General features: G+C 39.5%; 1 protein-coding gene across 1 annotated transcript in view; it reads left to right on the forward strand.

Moving 5' to 3' along the window:
• The window catches only part of LOC306874854 (metabotropic glutamate receptor 7-like), a gene marked incomplete at both ends in the record, with an annotated part of 224032 nt that overhangs the window by 70315 nt on the left and 133285 nt on the right, over positions 1 to 20432 (forward strand). Inside the window, one exon of the mRNA XM_079425136.1 lies at positions 833 to 1049. Coding sequence (XP_079281262.1) covers positions 833 to 1049 — 217 coding nt within the window. The remainder of the gene's footprint in view (positions 1 to 832; positions 1050 to 20432) is intronic.

The raw sequence follows: 20432 nt of genomic DNA on the forward strand, positions 1-20432 counted from the left end.
GCTGGTGGGTGGTGTGAAACTCTATTTCTGTTTGTTTCTGATATCTGCCAAACACCAAATTTTTATTATGCATATGCCAAACTGCATCGGATTGGTCTTTCTGCTTTACAATATAGTAAGGCACGGTTAGTGTTGGGTGACATTACTAAAAATACCTATAGACGCCGTATTTTGATAGTATTCAATATATGTTTCAGTATTATTATTATTATTATACATTTATTGTACTTTGTTTACAATTACTTATGAAATTATATTCATAATATGTTAATAATGTAATCCATTATATCTTTTCATAACTGTAACCATAATTTTCTATAATATATGCATTATACATAAAGGCTTCAAGTAAAAGTGTTAATCAAGTAAAAGTGTAAAATTTTTTTTTACTACCAAAAGTTTCAACCCAGTGCAACATTGAACACAAATTACTCAACAACCATACATTTAAGAAAAAATACATTCTATTCAATACATTTCTATTTGCGGCAAAAATTCACTAGTGTTAATATTAGCTCATTTAAGTAATTATCACTTGCGTCAGTAGAGAGATCCAAAATCGGCGCAGCCTTGTCTTAGTTTCCATTTGATATGAGTTTCATTGCAAAAACCCGCAGTAGACCAGCATTCATAGAATGACAGTTTCAAAAAGACAGCCGGCAGATACAATTGCCTATGAAAGTTTGAGTAATTGACATTCAATACAGAATCACGGCAGGAAGCACTCCATCATTTTCCATTATAAGAGCAGACAGAAATTAAAATTGGGCCAACTCAGTTTAGCAACCGCAGTGACAGTGAATCTAACCACCTTCTTTTTACCTGGTTTCAGATTCCGCAGATCAGCTACGCCTCCACTGCTCCAGAGCTGAGCGATGACCGCCGGTACGATTTCTTCTCTCGCGTGGTACCTCCCGACTCCTTCCAGGCACAAGCTATGGTGGACATAGTGAAACTGATGGGGTGGAACTATGTGTCTACAGTGGCCTCGGAGGGAAGCTACGGCGAGAAAGGAGTCGAGGCCTTCATGCAGATTTCCAGAGAAGCGGGTGAGTCAGACAAAACAATAAACAAGAAGTCTTTGAAAATAAAGTTCTGAAAAACTCAAAGCAGTTTCTGCATAAGTAAACAGAAGTGTTGTTAAGACTTATTTTGGTTGTACTAATAACAACCTGTCAGTTTCGTCAGTGTTTACTGATTATATTTTTAAAAGCAAGCCTTGTTCACTGAGAAATGTTTGGATTGCTTTACTCATTCATCTCTACAATACAAAGTTGATTGCTTGAGACATCTTCAAACCATCAATTCGTAGTGTTTTCCCCCAACAAGTAGTTCACCTCTCAAATAAATGAATATGTAAATAACACTATTGTCTGTTAACGGTAGGGATGTTGTGTCTCTGAGACACTTTTCACACAAATGTCTTGCAAAACAAAGTGCGATGTGCCCCAAGGAAAGAAAATTAATTCCAGATGTCTCCCTCATTAGTGAATGAAGCCAATTACTGGAACTTGACCTTTCAGGGCACAAATTAGACGGTAAGGTGTCTAAGGTGTCACCTGACATGATGAGTAATTGGGGTTGCTTAATGGGGCCTATAGTTTGTCAACAAAATAACCTTGTGATTGTTTCATGCTCCTTAAGAAAAGTGTGATGTCTTACAGGGACGCTCAATTTGTAAACAAACCATTCTCTTGCATTTTTTAATGAATCGGTTGAACAGGTCCACAAAATCAGTCTTTGCTCATGGCTGTTAGGCAGGATCTGTAATGTATTGAAACAGCCCAAACAGTTCTTCAACTCGCAGAATCATTGATTCATTTCATAATGAGCTTGGTTACCTTAAAAAACTCATCAAAGTGATTATTTGAAGTGGTTCTTTGAAACAATTCAACCGACTTTTTGAAATCAGTTATTAGCAAATGATAAATGCACAGATTTGAACAAAATTAACCATTATTGCGAATGATTCATCGGCTTGATTCAGAATGTTTTGTCAGTTATTCAAAGGTCATCTTTCAAGGACTCTCCTTTTTCAACTTCATTCTTTTTTTAAACTCTTCCCTTCAGCTGCCTTGTTTCACCCTCTTTTCATGATCCAGTCAATTTCAGATGGAAAACAAATCCCACCATGGTTTTTATATATTTGCTATTCTGTTTATACTGAAATACATTGCATTACTAGAAGGAAAATAGATGCCATTTTTGACTTCAGGAAAGCACAATACAGTCTCGTAGTAATTTGTAACTATTTTACATTTTGGCAAATTGGCAGCTAATTTATACAATCTCGTTCATTTTCGTATAGTATGCTTACACCTCACTGATGGTTAGGTATGGTGTGGACCTTCATGCTTACCTTTTTCTAAAAATGTAGATTCTTCAGGACCCTGCACATTACATACAGACAAAAAAAAAATGTTTGTTGTTGCCATGAATAAAGAATTTGTTCCCTCTTCTGTTCCCTTATTTTATTAATTTGTTCCCTCATTTAAGTGACATTGTTGCCACAAGTTAACATTTGTTCCCTCATTTTAGTTAAATCCTGGTCACAAATAAAATACTGTTCCAACTTATTAATTTCTTCCCTTTTTTAAATTGTTGCCAGTTTATACTAATTTGTTCCCTCGTTTACATTTAGTCGTATAATTTGTGTAATGTGGCCAAAATTTACTACAACAAGGGAAATAATTCTTAATAATTGGCCACAATTGAACTAAAACAAGGAAACAAATGAATTTGTCATGAGAATGAATTCTGTCTGTGGGGACTATATATATTTTCCTGCATGTCATGTGTGCCATATAATTCACATTGTGCAAATTCATACAGAATCGCCACCTCAATAAGTACTTTCATATACCTGTGAGATTGCGTTAGAGGGGGGATTAAGCATGTTGTAATGTTTTGGCTAAATGTGTCGTGTAGTTATTTTTAAAAAAGCACAGCATTTTGAGTGTGAAGTGCCTCAAGTGCTAGAGGGAAAGACTTATGATATGTGCTAATGCTTTCCAAGGAGACTTTGGCTCAGAGGTCAGTATGTTGGCAAAAACAACAGTGCTCAGAGCTGTTTGGCAGGGTCTTTCACTGTGGTTACTTTATGGCCACAAATTTAGGTGGATAATGAATGTTCTTTTACTGTACATTTACTGAAAGGGACATTGAGCCTCATTCATGGAACACAACAGAAGAAACGGTGTTATAACCTTCAATAAGAATTTTGAATTCAAAATCCAAAATGTCATATAGAAATGTGCGAGTAGCTATCTTTTATGTTGTAGCAGCTCACATATGGATTCTCTTTGGATTCACAGAGGCTTTTCAGCACTCAGTGAATTCTGTTAATTGGGCTTACTGTCCAATTTAGCAGTGAGGTGGAATATATCTCTTCTGTCAGTGCGGTGCAGCTCAGATTAGCAACATTTCTCGCTTCATCACGAGTCTTTTATCACTTCTCCTTCTTGCGAGTATTTTTGCAGACTTTATTTTGAAATTAAACCAAACGAAACTCCTACGTCCACACCTACCTTCAGGTATTTGTCATCTTCTCTTCGCATGCCAGATTTGCCAACCACCCCGGCTTGTTCATTAATTTTTATTTATGAAGCGATTTAGTCCACTCAGGATTTGAAGAGAGGAGAGAGTTATTAATGATCCTAATTTGCGTATTTGATTATCCTGTATGAGTGGCAGTTCGCACTGTTTATCACTCTTATTGCTTTGGTGCACAAGTGGCACAGCGCTTATCCTGTGGGAGATGATGGAAATGCTTTTTCATATGGTTGAGAACGCAGCGCTGTGTGATGTGGAATGCCTTTGACTTTATTATCCTCAGCTACAGTATGTTTGTATGCATGTGCATAACCACTGACATTAAGACTTTAACATGCTACATTTAATTCAAATTAAACATGCTCACTGAACTTCTGTCCACTAGAGGAGAAGATGCACCTGAGAGCGTTTCCAAAAAGACGCATGTTGAATGCCCTCGGGATGCTGTGTTGAGGGTTGCAGTGGTCTGTTTTTTTTTTTCATGAAATACATTAAGGAAACATTGCTTCATGTAAGAAATGGACAGCTGTTTGAAAGACTAATCATAAATACAAATCAATGACGATTAATAAAATTAAACACCGCCCTTTTTCATTGTCAAATATCATTTTAGTTTGAAAATGGCACATTATGGACTTAAAATGGGTTGGGAATGCTTTTTTAAAATTTATTGAATCCTATAAAATTTGTTGTCAAATGGTTTTTTGTGGTTTGGATGTAATCAAGCTCTCGGAGATTGTAGAGGTGTAACAAGAACTCTTCTACTATAAATAAAAGTTTTATTTGGTGAGTACAATCTTGTTTCTTTTATCAGTTCCAGAAACTTTTTTTTTCTAAAGATTAAAACAAGACAACCCAAAACTCAACACTATGACGTTAGTGTGTTGTACTTTTGAGTGGTTGATGTCGTCTTAATATGCAGTTACTAGGGTGTTCCAGGTAGTTGCTATGACATTACTAGTGTCATAGCAACTACTGACCTACTGCTCTGCTGAGCTGGAGTTCCTGATTATCAAGTGCAGGCCATTCTATCTACCACGTGAGTTTACTTGCATTTTTGCTGCTGCAGTTTATGTACCTCCGGACGCTAATGCTAACGTGGCTATGAAAGAACTCTGTGCTGCTATTAGCAAATTACAAACCCTGCACCCGGATGGAGCCTTTATCGTTGCTGGGGACTTCAATCACTGCACTCTTAGATCTGTTCTCCCTAAATTTAATCAAAATATCTCCTGCACTACAAGAGGACATAAAACATTGGACCACGTTTATACTAATGTGAGTGATGCCTACAAAGTCACACCCCTCCCCCACCTGGGTCAGTCTGATCACCTCTCTTTGTTCCTGCTCCCCAAGTATACCCCGGTCATCAAATGTGTGAAACCTACAACAAGGACTGTTAAAATCTGGCTGGAAGGTGCTGACTCCACTCTTCAACATCAATTCCAGCTCACAGACTGGAGTGAGTTTGCTGCCCAGGCCACCACAAACTCTCAGATTAACATTGACACTTACACCAACTCTGTCATGGAGCACATCAACAGCTGTGTGAGCAGAGTGACTACACACAAAAAAATAAAAATCTTCCCCAATCAGAAGCCCTGGATGAACAGAGAGGTTCGCCTCCTGCTCAAAGCAAGAGATGCAGCCTTCAGGTCTGGAGACCAAGAGGCTTACAGCTCAGCCAGAGCCAACCTGAGGAAGGGTATCTGCCAGGCCAAACTCACACACAAACAGAAGATTGAAGATCACTTCAATTCTTCAGACCCCCGGCGTATGTGGCAAGGCATACAATCTATCACGGATTACAAACCACCTAACTCTGTGCCCCCCTCCAGCTCTGCCTCCCTCCCAAACGAGCTCAATCACTTTTATGCTCGTTTTGATCAAAATAATAAGGAGATCTCACTCAAAGCTGAGCATCAACCCAGTGAACTGCCTCTCACTCTCTCCACATCAGATGTTTACTCCACTTTGCGTAAGGTGAATGCACGGAAGGCAGCTGGCCCTGACGGAATACCTGGTCGTGTGCTTAAAGCCTGTGCGGAGCAGCTAGCTGAGGTCTTCACGGACATTTTCAATCTGTCCCTGGCCCAAACAACTGTCCCCACTATCTTCAAAACCTCCACCATCATACCAGTACCGAAACACTCCTCTGCTTCGGTACCTAACGACTTCGGTCCTGTTGCACTCACCCCCATCATTGCCAAGTGTTTTGAGAAACTGGTTGCATCCCACCTAAAATCCTATCTCCCTGCTACACTGGACCCATTCCAATTTGCCTATCGCCACAATAGGTCAACAGAGGACGCCATCTCAACAGCGCTTCACTCTGCCCTCACCCACCTGGACAGTCAAAACACACATGTGAGAATGCTGTTCATGGACTTCAGTTCTGCATTTAATACAGTAGTCCCCTCCAAGCTGATCTCCAAGCTCAGCCAGCTTGGAATCAGCACACCCATCTGCAATTGGATTCTAGATTTTCTGACTAACAGACCTCAGTCCGTCAAGTTAGATAACCTCTCCTCCTCCATCATCACCCTGAACACCGGCGTGCCACAGGGCTGCGTACTGAGCCCTCTCCTGTACTCCCTCTTCACCCATGACTGTGTTTCTGTTTATGGCTCCAACACCATAATCAAATTTGCAGATGACACCACGGTGGTAGGTCTGATCAAGGATGACGATGAATCAGCCTACAGGGATGAGGTGCAGCACCTGGCTGTATGGTGTGCCACCAATAATCTACAGCTAAACACCCAGAAGACAAAGGAGATCATTGTGGACTTCAGGCGGACTAGGAGTCATGCACACACACCCATCTACATCAACGGAGCTGAAGTGGAGCGTGTGTCGAGTTTCAAGTTCCTTGGCATCCACATCTCTGATGACCTCACCTGGTCCCATAACACCTCTACTCTGGTCAAAAAGGCACAGCAGCGCCTTTACTTCTTAAGGAGCCTTAAGAAAGTTCACCTGAATCCCAGGATCCTTGTGGAATTCTACCGCTGTACCATTGAGAGCATACTCATGAACTGCATCTCAGTATGGTACAGCAATTGCTCCGCATCTGACCGCAAAGCACTCCAGCGGGTGGTGAAAACTGCTCAACGGATCACCGGCACTCAGTTAACTTCCATTGAGAACATTTATTATAAGCGCTGTCTGGGCAGGGCAAGAAACAACATCAAGGATGCCTCTCACCCTAACCATGGACTTTTCACCCTCCTTCCATCCGGCAGGCGTTACAGGTGCCTACGCTCTCGCACTAGTAGGCTCAGGAAGAGCTTCTTCCCCGAGGCTGTGACACTTCTGAACGCCACACCACCAATCTAACCTGCACCTGCTTATTACTGCACTGGTCACAGTACTTTACACACATGCATTTGCACTACTCATATTTTGCACAGACTGCACATTGTCAAAGTCATTACACTATAAACTGTCTAAAGTTGTTACTGTACAAGCACAGTAAACTATTTCTATAAAATATTGCACTACTGCTATTTTGCATAGAATACATTGTTCTATCAATACTTTGCACACTCATCCAGCTGTATTTATTTATTACCACTGTTCTCACGTTTCTGCTGTTCATAATGTGTATATATAATCTGTAATCTATATAATGTACATTGCTCTGTTCATAATGTGCATACAATCCCATACATTGCATTCCTATTTTATATTCTGTATATACTCTGCTCAATACTGTATATAGCAATTCCACTGTATATTCTGTAAATCATATCTTCACTTACTCTGCACTTATATGTATATAAAACACTATATTCTTGCACTTCTGGTTAGATGCTAACTGCATTTCATTAGCTCTGTACTTGTACTCTGCATAAATGACAATAAAATTGAATCTAATCTAATCTAATCTAACTAGGTGCAGGCCGTTGCTTGTTGCTATGGTGTTCTAAAAGGTTTTGGCTGCATTGCAGTGGAGTTGCTAAGGTGTTCTGAGGGGTTCTACTAGGGGGTTCTAGGTGATTGCTAAGGTTGAGTGGTTGTTAGGTTGTTGGTTTGCAGCTGTTAAGTTAATATGTTAATATTAATTTAATATGTTGCCGCTTTAAGTTATTGTTAATACATTATTGTACAGTTTATATGATGTTCCGAGGGGTTGCTTGTTGTAGGGTGTTGCTTTAAGGTTGTCAAGGTGTTCTGGATGGTTGATAGCATTTTGCTATGTGGTTGCTATGAGGATCTGGTTGCTTCCTAAGGCAATGTTAGCTGCAAAGTGTTGCTTTGAGGTTGCTAGGACATTCTGAATAATTGCTAGGATATTGTTAGGATGTGCAGTTGCTAAGGTTCTGTGAGTGGTTGTTAAGATGTTGCTGTTCTCGGTGTTTGCTAACATTACTGTGCAGTTTCTAAGATGCTCTGAGTTGTTGCTAGGGAGTTATGGGTGGTTGCTATGACAATGCATGATGCAGGTGTTGCTATGAGGTTGCTACGGTGTTCTGAGTGGTTGTTATGGTGTTGCTGTGCATTAGCTTAGGGGCAATACATGGTTGTTAGGATGTTGCTACTCTGGTGGTTGTTAAAACATTACTGTGCAGTTTCTAATATTTTCTGAGTGGTTTCTAGGGTATTTCTAGCTGTAGGGTGTTGCTTTGTGGCTGTTCTGTCAGGACCACTATCGTCAAAGATGATTGACAATTAGCATACAGTATAGTTTGGATTGGCGGAATGGTTATTATCTGGGCAAGAACTCCTTGCACATCCATGCAGCCTAGCATGGATGAGAGCAGGGAGAGCAGCGATAACCCCCCAGGGTAAACCGAACAGAACCAACAAAAGTATTGCAGATTTGTTAAAAAGTTCAGTAATTTTATGTACACATTTTTGAATTTGTCTGATTCAAAAGAGAATCAGAAGGCTGGATCCTGACTGACAGAGGTGGAGTTGGGGATGGAGAAGGGTAATTTGCTATTGAGCAATGCAAAAACTGCTGATAATACTGACGGCCTTATACATGGATGCTTAGGTGTCGTATTCCTATAGGTAGATGGGGATCAGCTGAGGGTCAGCTGATACGAGCTTGACTAACGTGACCTGCCAGAACTAACGCTATGCTCAATTTCTGTCAGGACCACTATCGTCAAAGATGATTGACAATTAGCATATAGTTTGGATTGGCGGAATGGTTCTGTTCTGGGCAAGAACTCCCTGCGCATCCCTGCAGCCCAGCATGGATGAGAGCAGGAAGAGCAGCGATAACCCCCCCAAAACAAAACCATATGCTGATATCCCCCAAAACAATCTGATAGCAAAATCTCAAAGCCTTTAGCTACAAGAATGTTGCCCTTACCCAATACCAAAACAAATATTTTGCAAAACCCACATAACCTGTAGCAACAAGCATGTTGCTTTCAACAGATGACCTAATGAATGTTGCCAATACCTTAAAAGCCTAAGCGATATGTTCTCCATAACACCTGATAGGCTAAGAAAAACATGTTTCCAATTCAACTACAGCTTTAAGAACAAGCATATTCCCAATACAACTACAGCTTTTAGAACAAACATGTTCCAATAACTACCAGATAGCTCTGGGACAAGTGTGCTCCCGACAGTACAGCTTTGACTAAGAACAAGCATGTTCCCAATTAGGGCTGGGCAATATGAGCAAAAATTCATATCTTGGTATTTTGGCTGATTTGCGGTATACGGTATATGCGTCACATTTATTGTTTATTAACTACAAATATTTCAGCAAAATTTATATTTTAGTCAGAGTTATTGCGCTCCCATTTCATTGCGCTCTGTCTGTTTGGCGCACATGAGCGTGGCGGCGCTCATTCTAAGTGAAGTCTGTGAAGTTAGAGGAGAATCGCAAAGCAAAAGCTCATGCACTTCTGACAGCAAAATGGAAATATTTCCATGGCTTTCTAACATTTACAGATGGAGAATACCTGTGAAATGTAAGTTATGCCTTTAGGAAAACAGCACATCTCAAACACATTAAACAGCACGTCTCTGTCAGCGGCACATGCAGTTTCTGTCAGAGCATCTGATGGCGAGCCGCTTTAAACTGGGGAGGGGGGGGTGGGCAAGAGCGCCCCATTGAATCCGTGCTGCAAGAGCGCCCCTTAGAATCCACGCCTCCCGAGCGCCCTCAAGTGTCCGCGCTGCAAGAGCGCCCTCAAGTATCCGCGCAGCAAGAGCGCCCCTTTGAATCCGTGCTGCAAGAGCGCCCTCCTGCGTCTCCGCTGGTCCCGTCCAGCTCTCCTTCATCTCCGCTGGTCCCGTCCAGCTCTCCTTCGTCTCCGCTCGTTCCGTCCAGCTCCGCGCCTCCCGTGCACCCCCAAGTGTCCGCTCCTCCAGAGCGTCCCACAGAGCCCGCTCCCCCTGAGCGTCCCACAGAGCCCGCTCCTCCAGAGCGCCCCCTAGAGCCCGCTCCTCCTGAGCACTCCACAAAGCCTGCTCCTTCAGTGTGGTCCCTAGAGGGGAACATTCCCAAAAAATTTTTTGGGGGGGCTATATTCCCCTAGGGCCAAGGCCACAAAGCTCCCTGATCCGCCATGGCCATCCAAGCTCTCAGACTCACCATGCCCACCCGAGTCTCTTGATCCGCCATGGTCTCCCGGATCTCCAGTCCCGCCATGGCCTCCCGAGTCTCTAGATCCGCCATGGTCTCCCGAGCCTCCAGTCCCGCCATGGCCTCCTGAACCTCCCATCCCGCCATGGCCTCCTGAACCCTCCGTTCCGCCATGGCCTCCAGAAGTCTCCAGTTCCGCCCTGGATGCCTTCCCTGTGTCTATGTCCTCCACTGACATCCAGGGCACCCACCCCACCTCTCCGGTATTGTTGTTACGTCGCGGGACGCGCCATCCGGGAGGGGGAGGTAATGTCACAGAATGGCCCGTCTCCAGCGTCATCTTGATCACTCTCACCTGCACCTTGCTAATTATCACGCTCACCTGCACCTCATCAGCACAGCAATCAACCCCAATATTTAAGCACACTCTACATTCACTCCAGCGTCCGATCTCGTTCACAACGAAGTGGACTTATCTCCAGGCATCGTCTCGTTGATTATATTCTTATGAAACTTACCCTCTGCTACTTACCTCCTGTGTCTTCCTCCTGTGTGTTCCTCTCCTGCCAGATTGGGAGTCTCCGTGATCTGTGTGCTCCAGGAATCTCCCCCATGCTGTCTGAACTCTATACCTGTGGAAGAAAAGAACAGGCTCATTAGACCACTCACCTCTATCAAGCAACGTCTTCAGTATTCAACCACTCACCTCCAGTCACCACTGCACTGCCAAAGTTACTCACCTGTTCAATAAACACCAACTCTCTTTTATTAACATCTGTGTCCGGGAGCTTATGTTACACCTTGTGAGTAAAACCCATTATCTTGGCATTGCTAGCACCATACTATTCTGTTTGAGCTACAGGAGCAAGTCTCACACGCAAATATACTGCATATGGAGTGCGTTCCAAATCTGTCACCTTACTAGGCAGCTGCCTATGTAGGCAGTGAAGCAGCTCTCTCTGTTTTTGAACAGAGTAATTATCTCTGGCTGTATCAGTGTAAATATGCCATCCAGGACGCGCAGCATCTCATTTGGCAAGACCGCTGTCACATAATGACTACAATAGTGAAAGTGTTGACTGAAATTGAGACTGTGGACTAAACATTAATGAGGTGGGTGTACATTTAAGTGTTGGTGCTACACTGTCACTTCTGGTAGCATGAATTGTGGTATCATTTTCTTTTAGATGCGAATTAAACATCTGCGGAGTCATTTGTACTGTTACGAGCGGCAAAAAATGATCCAAGATCATTACAAGAATAGCAGTGCATTCATTATTGGGTTTATTTCAGGCCAGATATATCTGAATGCAAACTACTTGATGTTGTTTACACCTCTGCAAGGCCCAGATGATAAAATGAACCATACCTTCTCCCTGAAATTCATCGTTATACCAAACCACTGTCAACGTAGGCAGCTCTGACATGTTTTCTATCCCTGAATTGCACTGGAGTAAGCTTTTGTGGATCTCAGGTGTCAGAAAAAAACCTTAGTTTCTTAGCATTTTCTTCTCTGTAGCCGCAAGGTCTAGGAGAACCTTAACATCCAATGATAAATGCTTTTGGCCTCTAGCTCTTTGAATCTTAATTGTTGCTAAATGACAAGTTTTATTATTTGTCCCCATATATGTCTTGTGATCGATATGTGTTGATATCTGGCTTAATAAATTAACTTGGGAACTCATTAGTGTGGGTGTCACTATCCTGAATTACATTTAAGAGATGGACTAAGTGGACCAAGACTGAAAAAGTTCCCTGCTTGGAATGAATCAATTCAACAATTAGTGTCACCCCCAGTAGAAGTGGTCGTCACTTTAATTTCACAGTTGTCTTGCCTTAAATTCTCCCTGGAAAGTGGTAGGTTCGGTTCCTCTCAATCTCCCACGAACCACAGAGAGTTGAAAACTAGGACATGAAAGTGCACTGCTGTGAATTAGACCCTGGAAAGACCTCGCTGTTCCTCAGTGCATCTGTAGACAGTTGCCCTTCGTTTCTGGGTTGTAATCGCTTGGATGATTTCCAGCATAAGTCTCATAGTAGCACTGGATCAAAGGCAGATGGCTATTAGCTAGTCAGTCACATAGACTCGACTTGGGCTCAGGTAACAATGTAGTGCCCTGTGGATTCTCGAGTTGAATGGGGAAAACTGTTATTAAGATGTCCCTCCCCCTGTTCTTCTCAGGCGGTGAACACAGCGCTAACATATCAACGAGAGCTTTTCACACAGCAAAGCCTTTCGCCAATACATTATTCATCCCTCGACTCTACCCTTCTCCATCAGCACCAGTGGCCCACAAATTGTACATGCAGGGAATTCTGTGCCACTATGCCCTATTTCGTGAGCCAGTGCATTGGAAGCTGAAATACCTGAAAAAGAGAAAAGGATCCACTGCGAACAAACGGATTTTTTCCCCATTCCATCTTTGAAAAAGACAGCAAAGGCTCAAATAGTGATGGACTAATGAGGTGTGACTCGACCTTTGCCAACATTGTAATAGGTGCTCCACCCTGATCAATAGGTGTTCGTTTAAGGGCTTGTTTGATGGCTGTAAACTGAACAGTTGATTTAATGATTAACGTATGGGTGCACAGTGCAATTGACCTGCAGACAAGACGCAGGTCAGAGTTTGTGCAGTCTGTGATTTTTTCTTTTTTTTTCTTTTCCCCACCACTTGTAAATTAGCATCCTTCTGCTCTGCCACGGTAGGAAGCCATCACTGTAGGGGTTGGCAATATGAGCAAAATGTTATATCATGGTATGAGTCATTTTATATCACGGTAATGAGATCTATGTATCAAGATGTTTGGTGCAGAACATCTGCAGTTCCGTTCCAAAACCTACTAAGCTATTTACGAAATATTTAAAATAGAAATATTTAAAAATGTAATTTTTGTATTGCAATAAATGAAACAATTTTGCTTGTAAACGTCTCCTTTAGTTATTTTACTAGGGAAAAACACATTTTTTGATTTATTTTTATTTTGTCCCTACAGTTATTAATACTTAAGAGCATTAAAATAAATAGCATAGGATCACATGCTCCTTGGGAAAAAAGCAAGCACCAAGCCCTGACAGAACATTAGCATTAAGAAATTAATGTTCATGTAATTGTAAATTCATTCTCAAAATCACTTCAATTTATGGATGTGATCCAACAGGAATCAGCCCTCTCCATCCATTAGAGAGCAGTTCTCACTTTTCTCTCAGTCCATTACTGGGTAATGGATGGCCGAAATGCCCCTCTTACTTGGAATGCTCTTGTCTCTAAACTTTCACTTCATCAAGCTATGTGGATTCCTCAGTTGGATTCCCTCCGAACAGACCTGTAAAAGAGGCCGTAAAATAGATTAGCCTGTCAGACGTTCTTAAGGACAGATCTATGAGCTCCTAATGGCACTGATGTCAGGATGCATGCTGGGAGATGGGAAGGAACAGTGCCTTTCAAGGCAATATTTATTTCTCTAGAGCCGTAATTGTAATGGCATATTAAAAGTAACAAAAGTGCTGCTAGTCTGAAAGGGTTGTGCATTGAAAAAACGCTTTCTCTTAATCAGTATTTTCCTTATTACAAATGCCTAAACAGTCTTAAAACAAGACTAAACATAGTTTTGTTCAAATCCACTGCTCTATTAATTGCTGACATAAACTTAATTCAAAATACATTATTTGAAAACAAGATACATTTACTTGAAACCTAATACCGTATAAAATGATTAGGATGTTATACTGAAAAAAAAAAAAAAAAAAATGCAGATTAACAAGATTTCTGCAGTATTTAGTTTTATGTTTGCTCTAACAAAAGGCTCTTTTCATGCATGGATTGGTAAAGGTTTAATTTTTTGCAGTTTTCAAGCTGTGGGTATCAACAATGGAATATATCATTAGTTCTTAGCAGTCTAGTATAATTTTTTTCATTGTGAAGTGTTCATTGTTGCTTCTCACGTATGGGATTTGACCTTTCCAGCTCTCCCGGAGTCCCTCGAGCTGTGTGGGGTAGTCAGAGATTTTGTGCCCTAACAAATGGAAATATGGCCGGTGGAATATTAATTTGAAGCGCTTGAGGGTGGGTGAGCTGCTTGGAAGATCGCTTGAGGTCTTGCCTCACAAAGGCAAGATTAAGCAGGCGCTAAGAGGTCCTGCTTATGCTTTGCCGAGGTTTGTTTTGTTCAGGCAAGCCTTTGGTTTAGTAGGAACTGGGTGTTTGGATGTTTATCGTCATTGTTTTTGGTTAAAACTTGAAAGAAAAATGTCACATGTAGCACTTTGTGGTCAACATGACATTAAAATGAAGCCTATTTACGTTAATACAGGTTCATGTTATTGTAAACAGTTCACTGGTGCAGGTTTTTCCAGCTTACTCTAACTCTAGAACCCTTCCTTTCAATCATATACTCAACTTTTTACATTACAACCAATTCCTGATAGACAAATCAGGGCCCACTATAGCCATTTTCCCTTAAAATCCCATGCTATTTGGAAATATGTCACTTTTGGGAAGTAAATTGGTTTGCAAAATGCCATTTCATGTTGTAGAAACATTTCCCCTGTTGTTTTGAGACCTTATTCCAGATTGACATGAATTGTATATACAGTATATCAGTATTTTTTTTTTTTTTTTTTTGGATTGCAAGAAAAATGTCACCAAACCACTCTATGGGAGAAGACGAAAGGTCAGAAGTTTGACCCCCAGCTGTCTTTTGGTTTGGGGCTGACGGGATGGTTGGGAACCGCGTGTGTCAGATGTGCTGATGGCCTTTTCTTCATACGTTCAGTTGATGATGGAGGAGATTTCGAAGAAACTTCATGGCAGCTGTCAACGGTTGCAAAGTTACTGACAGTTTCTATATCTCCAGCTTTGGTTTCTGCAGAAATGCCTAGTACAGCAGGCCAGGGGTCCTCAAAGATTGAAATAGTGAAGACTTACATTTTTTTTCGGTGTTACAGTTGTAATAAAAAAATACATAAAAATGGCGCTAGAGGTATTTTAAACTTTGAAGATTTTTGTATACAAAGCTACCCTTGTGAAAAAGAAACACATAACTTTGTTGAATGTGCACTCGTAGTGTTTGTTGAACCTAAAAAGTGTATAAAAATGTATTTCAGATAATGTAATATTAATTAAATATAGAAATAAAGTTATTCTTAAAGTGAGAAACTTTCATGAATGACTCTTAACACTTATAGTCAAATTAAATGTATGTATTTTTAAAGTACAATTTAAATTGTTGATTAAATCCTCATAATTGAATAAAGTACACTTATTTTGATGTGTTGACTAACATACTAAAGCACATGCATTTGATTGTAATTTTAACTGTAGTGATTTTGAATTTATACATTTTCATTTAATTGTGTATATAGTGTATTATGTAATAAGCACTTTTTCACAAATGTGCATGGGTGGAGGAAAAGTGGAGGAAACACATTTTAAACCTTGTCAGCTGGTCTCATGAATATTAATTAAGTGATATAACATGCACCCAACTTATCTGCTGCAAGGGAAGAAGGTGGGCGCTAGCCGGAGTAGGATTAGCCCTTACCTTTTTGGCCATTCATTTCACTGCTGATGCAACCGGTTGGCAGAGCCTTCTGCTCGCCCTTAAATTCACTGCTCATTTTGCAGCACAGTCGAGCAAAAAAGAACTTAGCCTCTAAATCTTCTGCATCACAGTTCTGGTTATGGATACCCTTTCCCAAATTCCCACAATCTTCCTTTGTTGGTTGTGTGATTTTGTCATCTGCATTTTTGACACGAGGGGCATTTCAATTATACATACTGTGTGAACAGGCAGTTGCATCACTCCGGAGGAGAAACACCAATTGTCTATAGCATTAAAAATTGAAAGAGAAGGCAAAAGTTGGGGAGCAAACACAGCATAAACAAAGTAAATAAGCCACCAAGCTCCTGAGGGAGCAAACGTGTGAGGTAGGTTCAAAGGGGGGTTCCTTCTCAACTTAAAAGCCATGTTTCTACTCAACTTCAAAGCTGTGCTTTGTACCGGTGAAAGCCGTGTTTAGTCTACGCCTTTTTGTTTTATTGTGCTGAAGCAACAAGAGTAACAAAATAAAATAAAACATTAAGCAGATCAATCCAGAGAGACCCAAACACAGTCACTCATGCTTTTGAAAAATGTCTGAGCCATGTCAGATAGCTTAACACAGATTTCTGAAAACATGCACGGGAATGTTTTTTTGTACGAATTTCAAAGAGATTGCCAAATGAAACGTAATTGGGTAATTTAAATGGGAACGGGGCGGAGCATGCATTGCAGAAAAAATGTCACTGTGGGCTGAAAATGAATGAGATATCAGTGATTCATACTGGGATTTGGAGCATGAAATTGAAGGTGCGTATATGCTGTGTAGCAATTTGATTTAAGAACAGGATTTGTAGTAATCTTGTATCAATAAAAGTAACATACATAATTAATGGTGCTTGCCAAAATATTATTGCTCATACTTGGGATTGTTCATATTAGTATAAACTTTCAGTCTGTAACTCCATTAACACTAGAACTGTTTTTCAAATGTACATAACAGATTTTCAACAAAACATTCAAGTCTCCCTGTCATTGACTTTTACTAAAATTAAGTAATTTACAATCCAGTGTTGTTAAAAATTAATTATATAAAACCAGATTAAAACCAGATCAAAAAGCGGAGCATTTATACCTACAAGCGCCGCGCGGGTCAAATTTACCCACTATATAATGCATGTATTTTCACGTTGTCATATGCTTGCCACTTATGTTTTAACATCGTAGATTTCTAGGCAATGCCTTTCACTCACTGATTTAGCGGTTATCAGTTTCATAAATAAAGTAAAAATGACTAAAAGAAGGCGGTGTATGGAAGGTAGGTATTAGAAACACTAAATGCCATGAGTGATGGAGAGTCTGATGGTTAAGTTATGCGTCTGGGTCGTCTTAGCATCTGACAGCTCATCTGACAGTGATCCAGACATCATATTTAGATGTTTTAGCCTAAGGTTACTCATAATTGATCAAACTTTGGCTTTATTATTTCATTTTTGTCTTGCCATATCTTTTATTGTTCGCTACTGTGTTGCTATTTATTCTAATCTGGCCGTTTCCTGAATAAAAAAAATTAAAACTCAAATATATGATGTAATGAATAAAACATTTTTTTTTTTATTACCCGAAGTTTATTGGTGTTGTTCTCTTATTCAAATTATAAATGATATAACTAAAAAAAATTAAAATAAAAAAAAAATAGACCTGTAATTGGTACAAAATAATGCATTTCACACACAAAAAAAATATATATATGAATAAACCAGTCATTGCCATGCCAAATGTAGGAAACTGGTGCAAAATATTCATTAATTTGTTAATTTGTTCCTTCCTTCATTCATTCAGCTACACATGTTATAAATTATATTTGCATCCTGGTGCTATCCACACTGTAAATAAATAAATATATACAAATAAGATTATTGGAGTAGTTTTTCAAAAAAAAAAAAGAAAAAAAACTATTTCAGTCTTTTTTACTTCAAAATGTAACAGTGTTTCACAAATGTTTTATTGATTTCTCATTTCAACAATAACAACAAAAACAACAGAAGAGAACAAAGAGTAACCAAACAAACTATTTCCTGTTTAAATCAGTGTGTTCCTAGAACTTCCTGATTAAAATAGATTTTCCTTAATCCTAGACCAGCCCCCCCCCCCCCATTGTCTCAGTGCAGCAATTTCTATGCAACATATCTGTATCAAAATTTGCATATAAATGCACTGTAGAAAATTTGGTGTGGGTTAATAAGCAAAGAAAATTATAAATATAGATTGTTATCATTTATGCCTAAAGAAACTACTCATTGCAGAATAAATTATCTAAGTAACTTTGTTTTAACATAGCCTATGTATAATTTTTTTTTTTCAACGCTACACTGTCTTGTTGATTCTTCAGAATGAAACTGGAAATGATCAGGTTTGTATGTATCTTCTGAAGTATGTTCTTGTTTTTTTGTGACCGTCCCAGGAAGCCAATGACCTGAGATTATGACGTGTGTTGTTCTCTAGACTGGTTGTATTGTTAAGACTGATTTACAGCAGCAGCCAGCCGACCTTGGTGTCTGAGTCACAGGTCCTGAGGAGGGAGCAGGGAAAAAATAAAAAAAACTGGAGCGCTTCCAGTATCTCAGTGTCAGGGGAGAATGGCACGAAAGGGGAAGGATGCAGAGGTGAATGTCAGATGCTGCTCAGTGCCAGGATGTGCTGGGAATGTTGCCCTTGATGGGAGATGGTGAAAAGATCACTGCAAAAAAAAAAAAAAAAATTTTTAATCAGCATTTTTGTCTTGTTTCCCAGTAAAATATTGAAACCCTTTTAAAATAGTAAATATGCTCAAAAATAAGATTTGTTTTCAGAGAGCATCTTAAATAAGCAATTCTGTAAGTACTTTTTTCCTTGTACTACACATTTATTTTTGCATAACCTATAAAAATGATTTATCCCGATATTTGCCGGTGAGACATGAAAAAAATAAAAATTTAAATAAAATATATTCTTCTTATAGTGAAAAATCACTATAACGCAAGACTGTCCAAGGATTTTTATATACATTCTTCATAAATTTATACAATTTATTTTATTTTCACTTTTTTTTATCCTAGCTTTTCTCCCAATAAATGGCACATTTTAAAAAATACTCTTAAAAATAATAATTATTGGCATCTGTGACCTTATCATTTAATAAGATTTTCCATTACACAAATGGATCTTTATTGTGAAAAAAGTTGTTAAGACCATTATAAAGTTTGTTAAAGGTTCTTTAGAGAACCAAATTGATTCATATGTAAAACAAATTCCCTTTTGAAGAACCATTTTTGGTTTCCCAAAGAACCTTTTAGTGAACGGTTCTTAAAAGAACCATCTTGAAGAATATTTTAATAATCTAATCAATCTTTATCAACTATATAGAACATTTTATGGAATGAAAAAATTCCATGAATGGAATTTTTGACATTTATTTTTAAGATTGTCACTTTTAAGTATCTAAATTTTTGAGTGTATCAAGTTAAAAATAGATGAACTTTCCAAAAAGCAAGAAAGCATTGTGTGTATGGTCCTTGTGAGCGAATGCTCATTTTATTACTGGCTAGATATAATTCACTGTCAGCTAGCAGCAATCTGAAAACTGAATTAAATCCATATTTCATGATTAGTACTTTTGCACATCCATATTATCTTGCTTAAAGCAACTAAGCCCAGTTGGGAGGAGTGGATGGATCCCTCTATTTTTGGTCAGTTTTGTCAGTCTGTAAGTTCGAAAATTACTTACTTTCCCCAAATTGGCAGCAATGGTCACTACAATCTATTTAGGCTTAGAAAGCCAAGGCCTGTACACTGTCAGAGATAAATTACAAGAAGTGACAAATGTCAACAGACAAAAAAAAGGTTCAAAATGATGAGAACCTTCAAAACAAATGCCCGTTCAAGGCAGCGAGGATCATGTTGGGACTGATAGTAGTTACAATCTTACCGCGACTGAGCCGGAGGGGTTCAGAAACCTACCTCAAACTGATCGAAGCAGTGCACAGTGGGAGAATGACACAAATCACTGCCTACGTCAGTTCATCCAGTCTTCAGACTTGCAATCCAGAATCTCGTCCAACGCCTTCCCTGTCACTCAGAGCTCAAATAACAAACATGTCAGTCGAAAGGGCACAAATGGCGTAACCTGGCATGACAGAATAATAACTAGAGCACAGTCGGCTTTCATCTGCGCCAACAAAGCACTTCCTTCCTTATGGCTCTGTTTTTGATCTTCTATACACGAGGCTGCGTTGACACTGGTAATTAGTCAATGAAATTTGTTTAGGTCAAAATCATAAGTGGCATGAAACATGCAAGCATGATTGCTGTTATATCCACCGATGTCTCTCCACACTATAATTTTTGCAGTAATATCATAGAAGAACTGTAATGTCAAAGGTTCCCCAAAGAACCTTTCAGTGAACAGTTCTTAAAATATTTTTTTTTTCTTAGTATGGAGAAATATTTTAGAATCTAATGAACTTTTTTCCTCAATAAATAACCTTTTGTGGAACGAAAAGGTTCCACACTCTCAAAAAAACAAAGATTCTTTGTTTGTATCGATGGTTCCATGAAAAAGCTTTAATGATTCTATAGAATAACCTTTAGTGATGCTATAGAAAAAACTATTTTGGTTTCCAAAAAAATCTTTCAGTGAACAGCAAACCAGTTTTTTCCTCAGTGTAAAGAATATTTTTAATCTAAATAACCTTTTTGACTATAAATACGAGGGATTAAGCATATCGTGCTTTCAGTTTTAGTCCGT

The sequence above is a fragment of the Barbus barbus genome (genome assembly GCF_936440315.1).
Source record: "Barbus barbus genome assembly, chromosome: 9".
In the NCBI taxonomy this organism is placed as follows: Eukaryota; Metazoa; Chordata; class Actinopteri; order Cypriniformes; family Cyprinidae; genus Barbus; species Barbus barbus.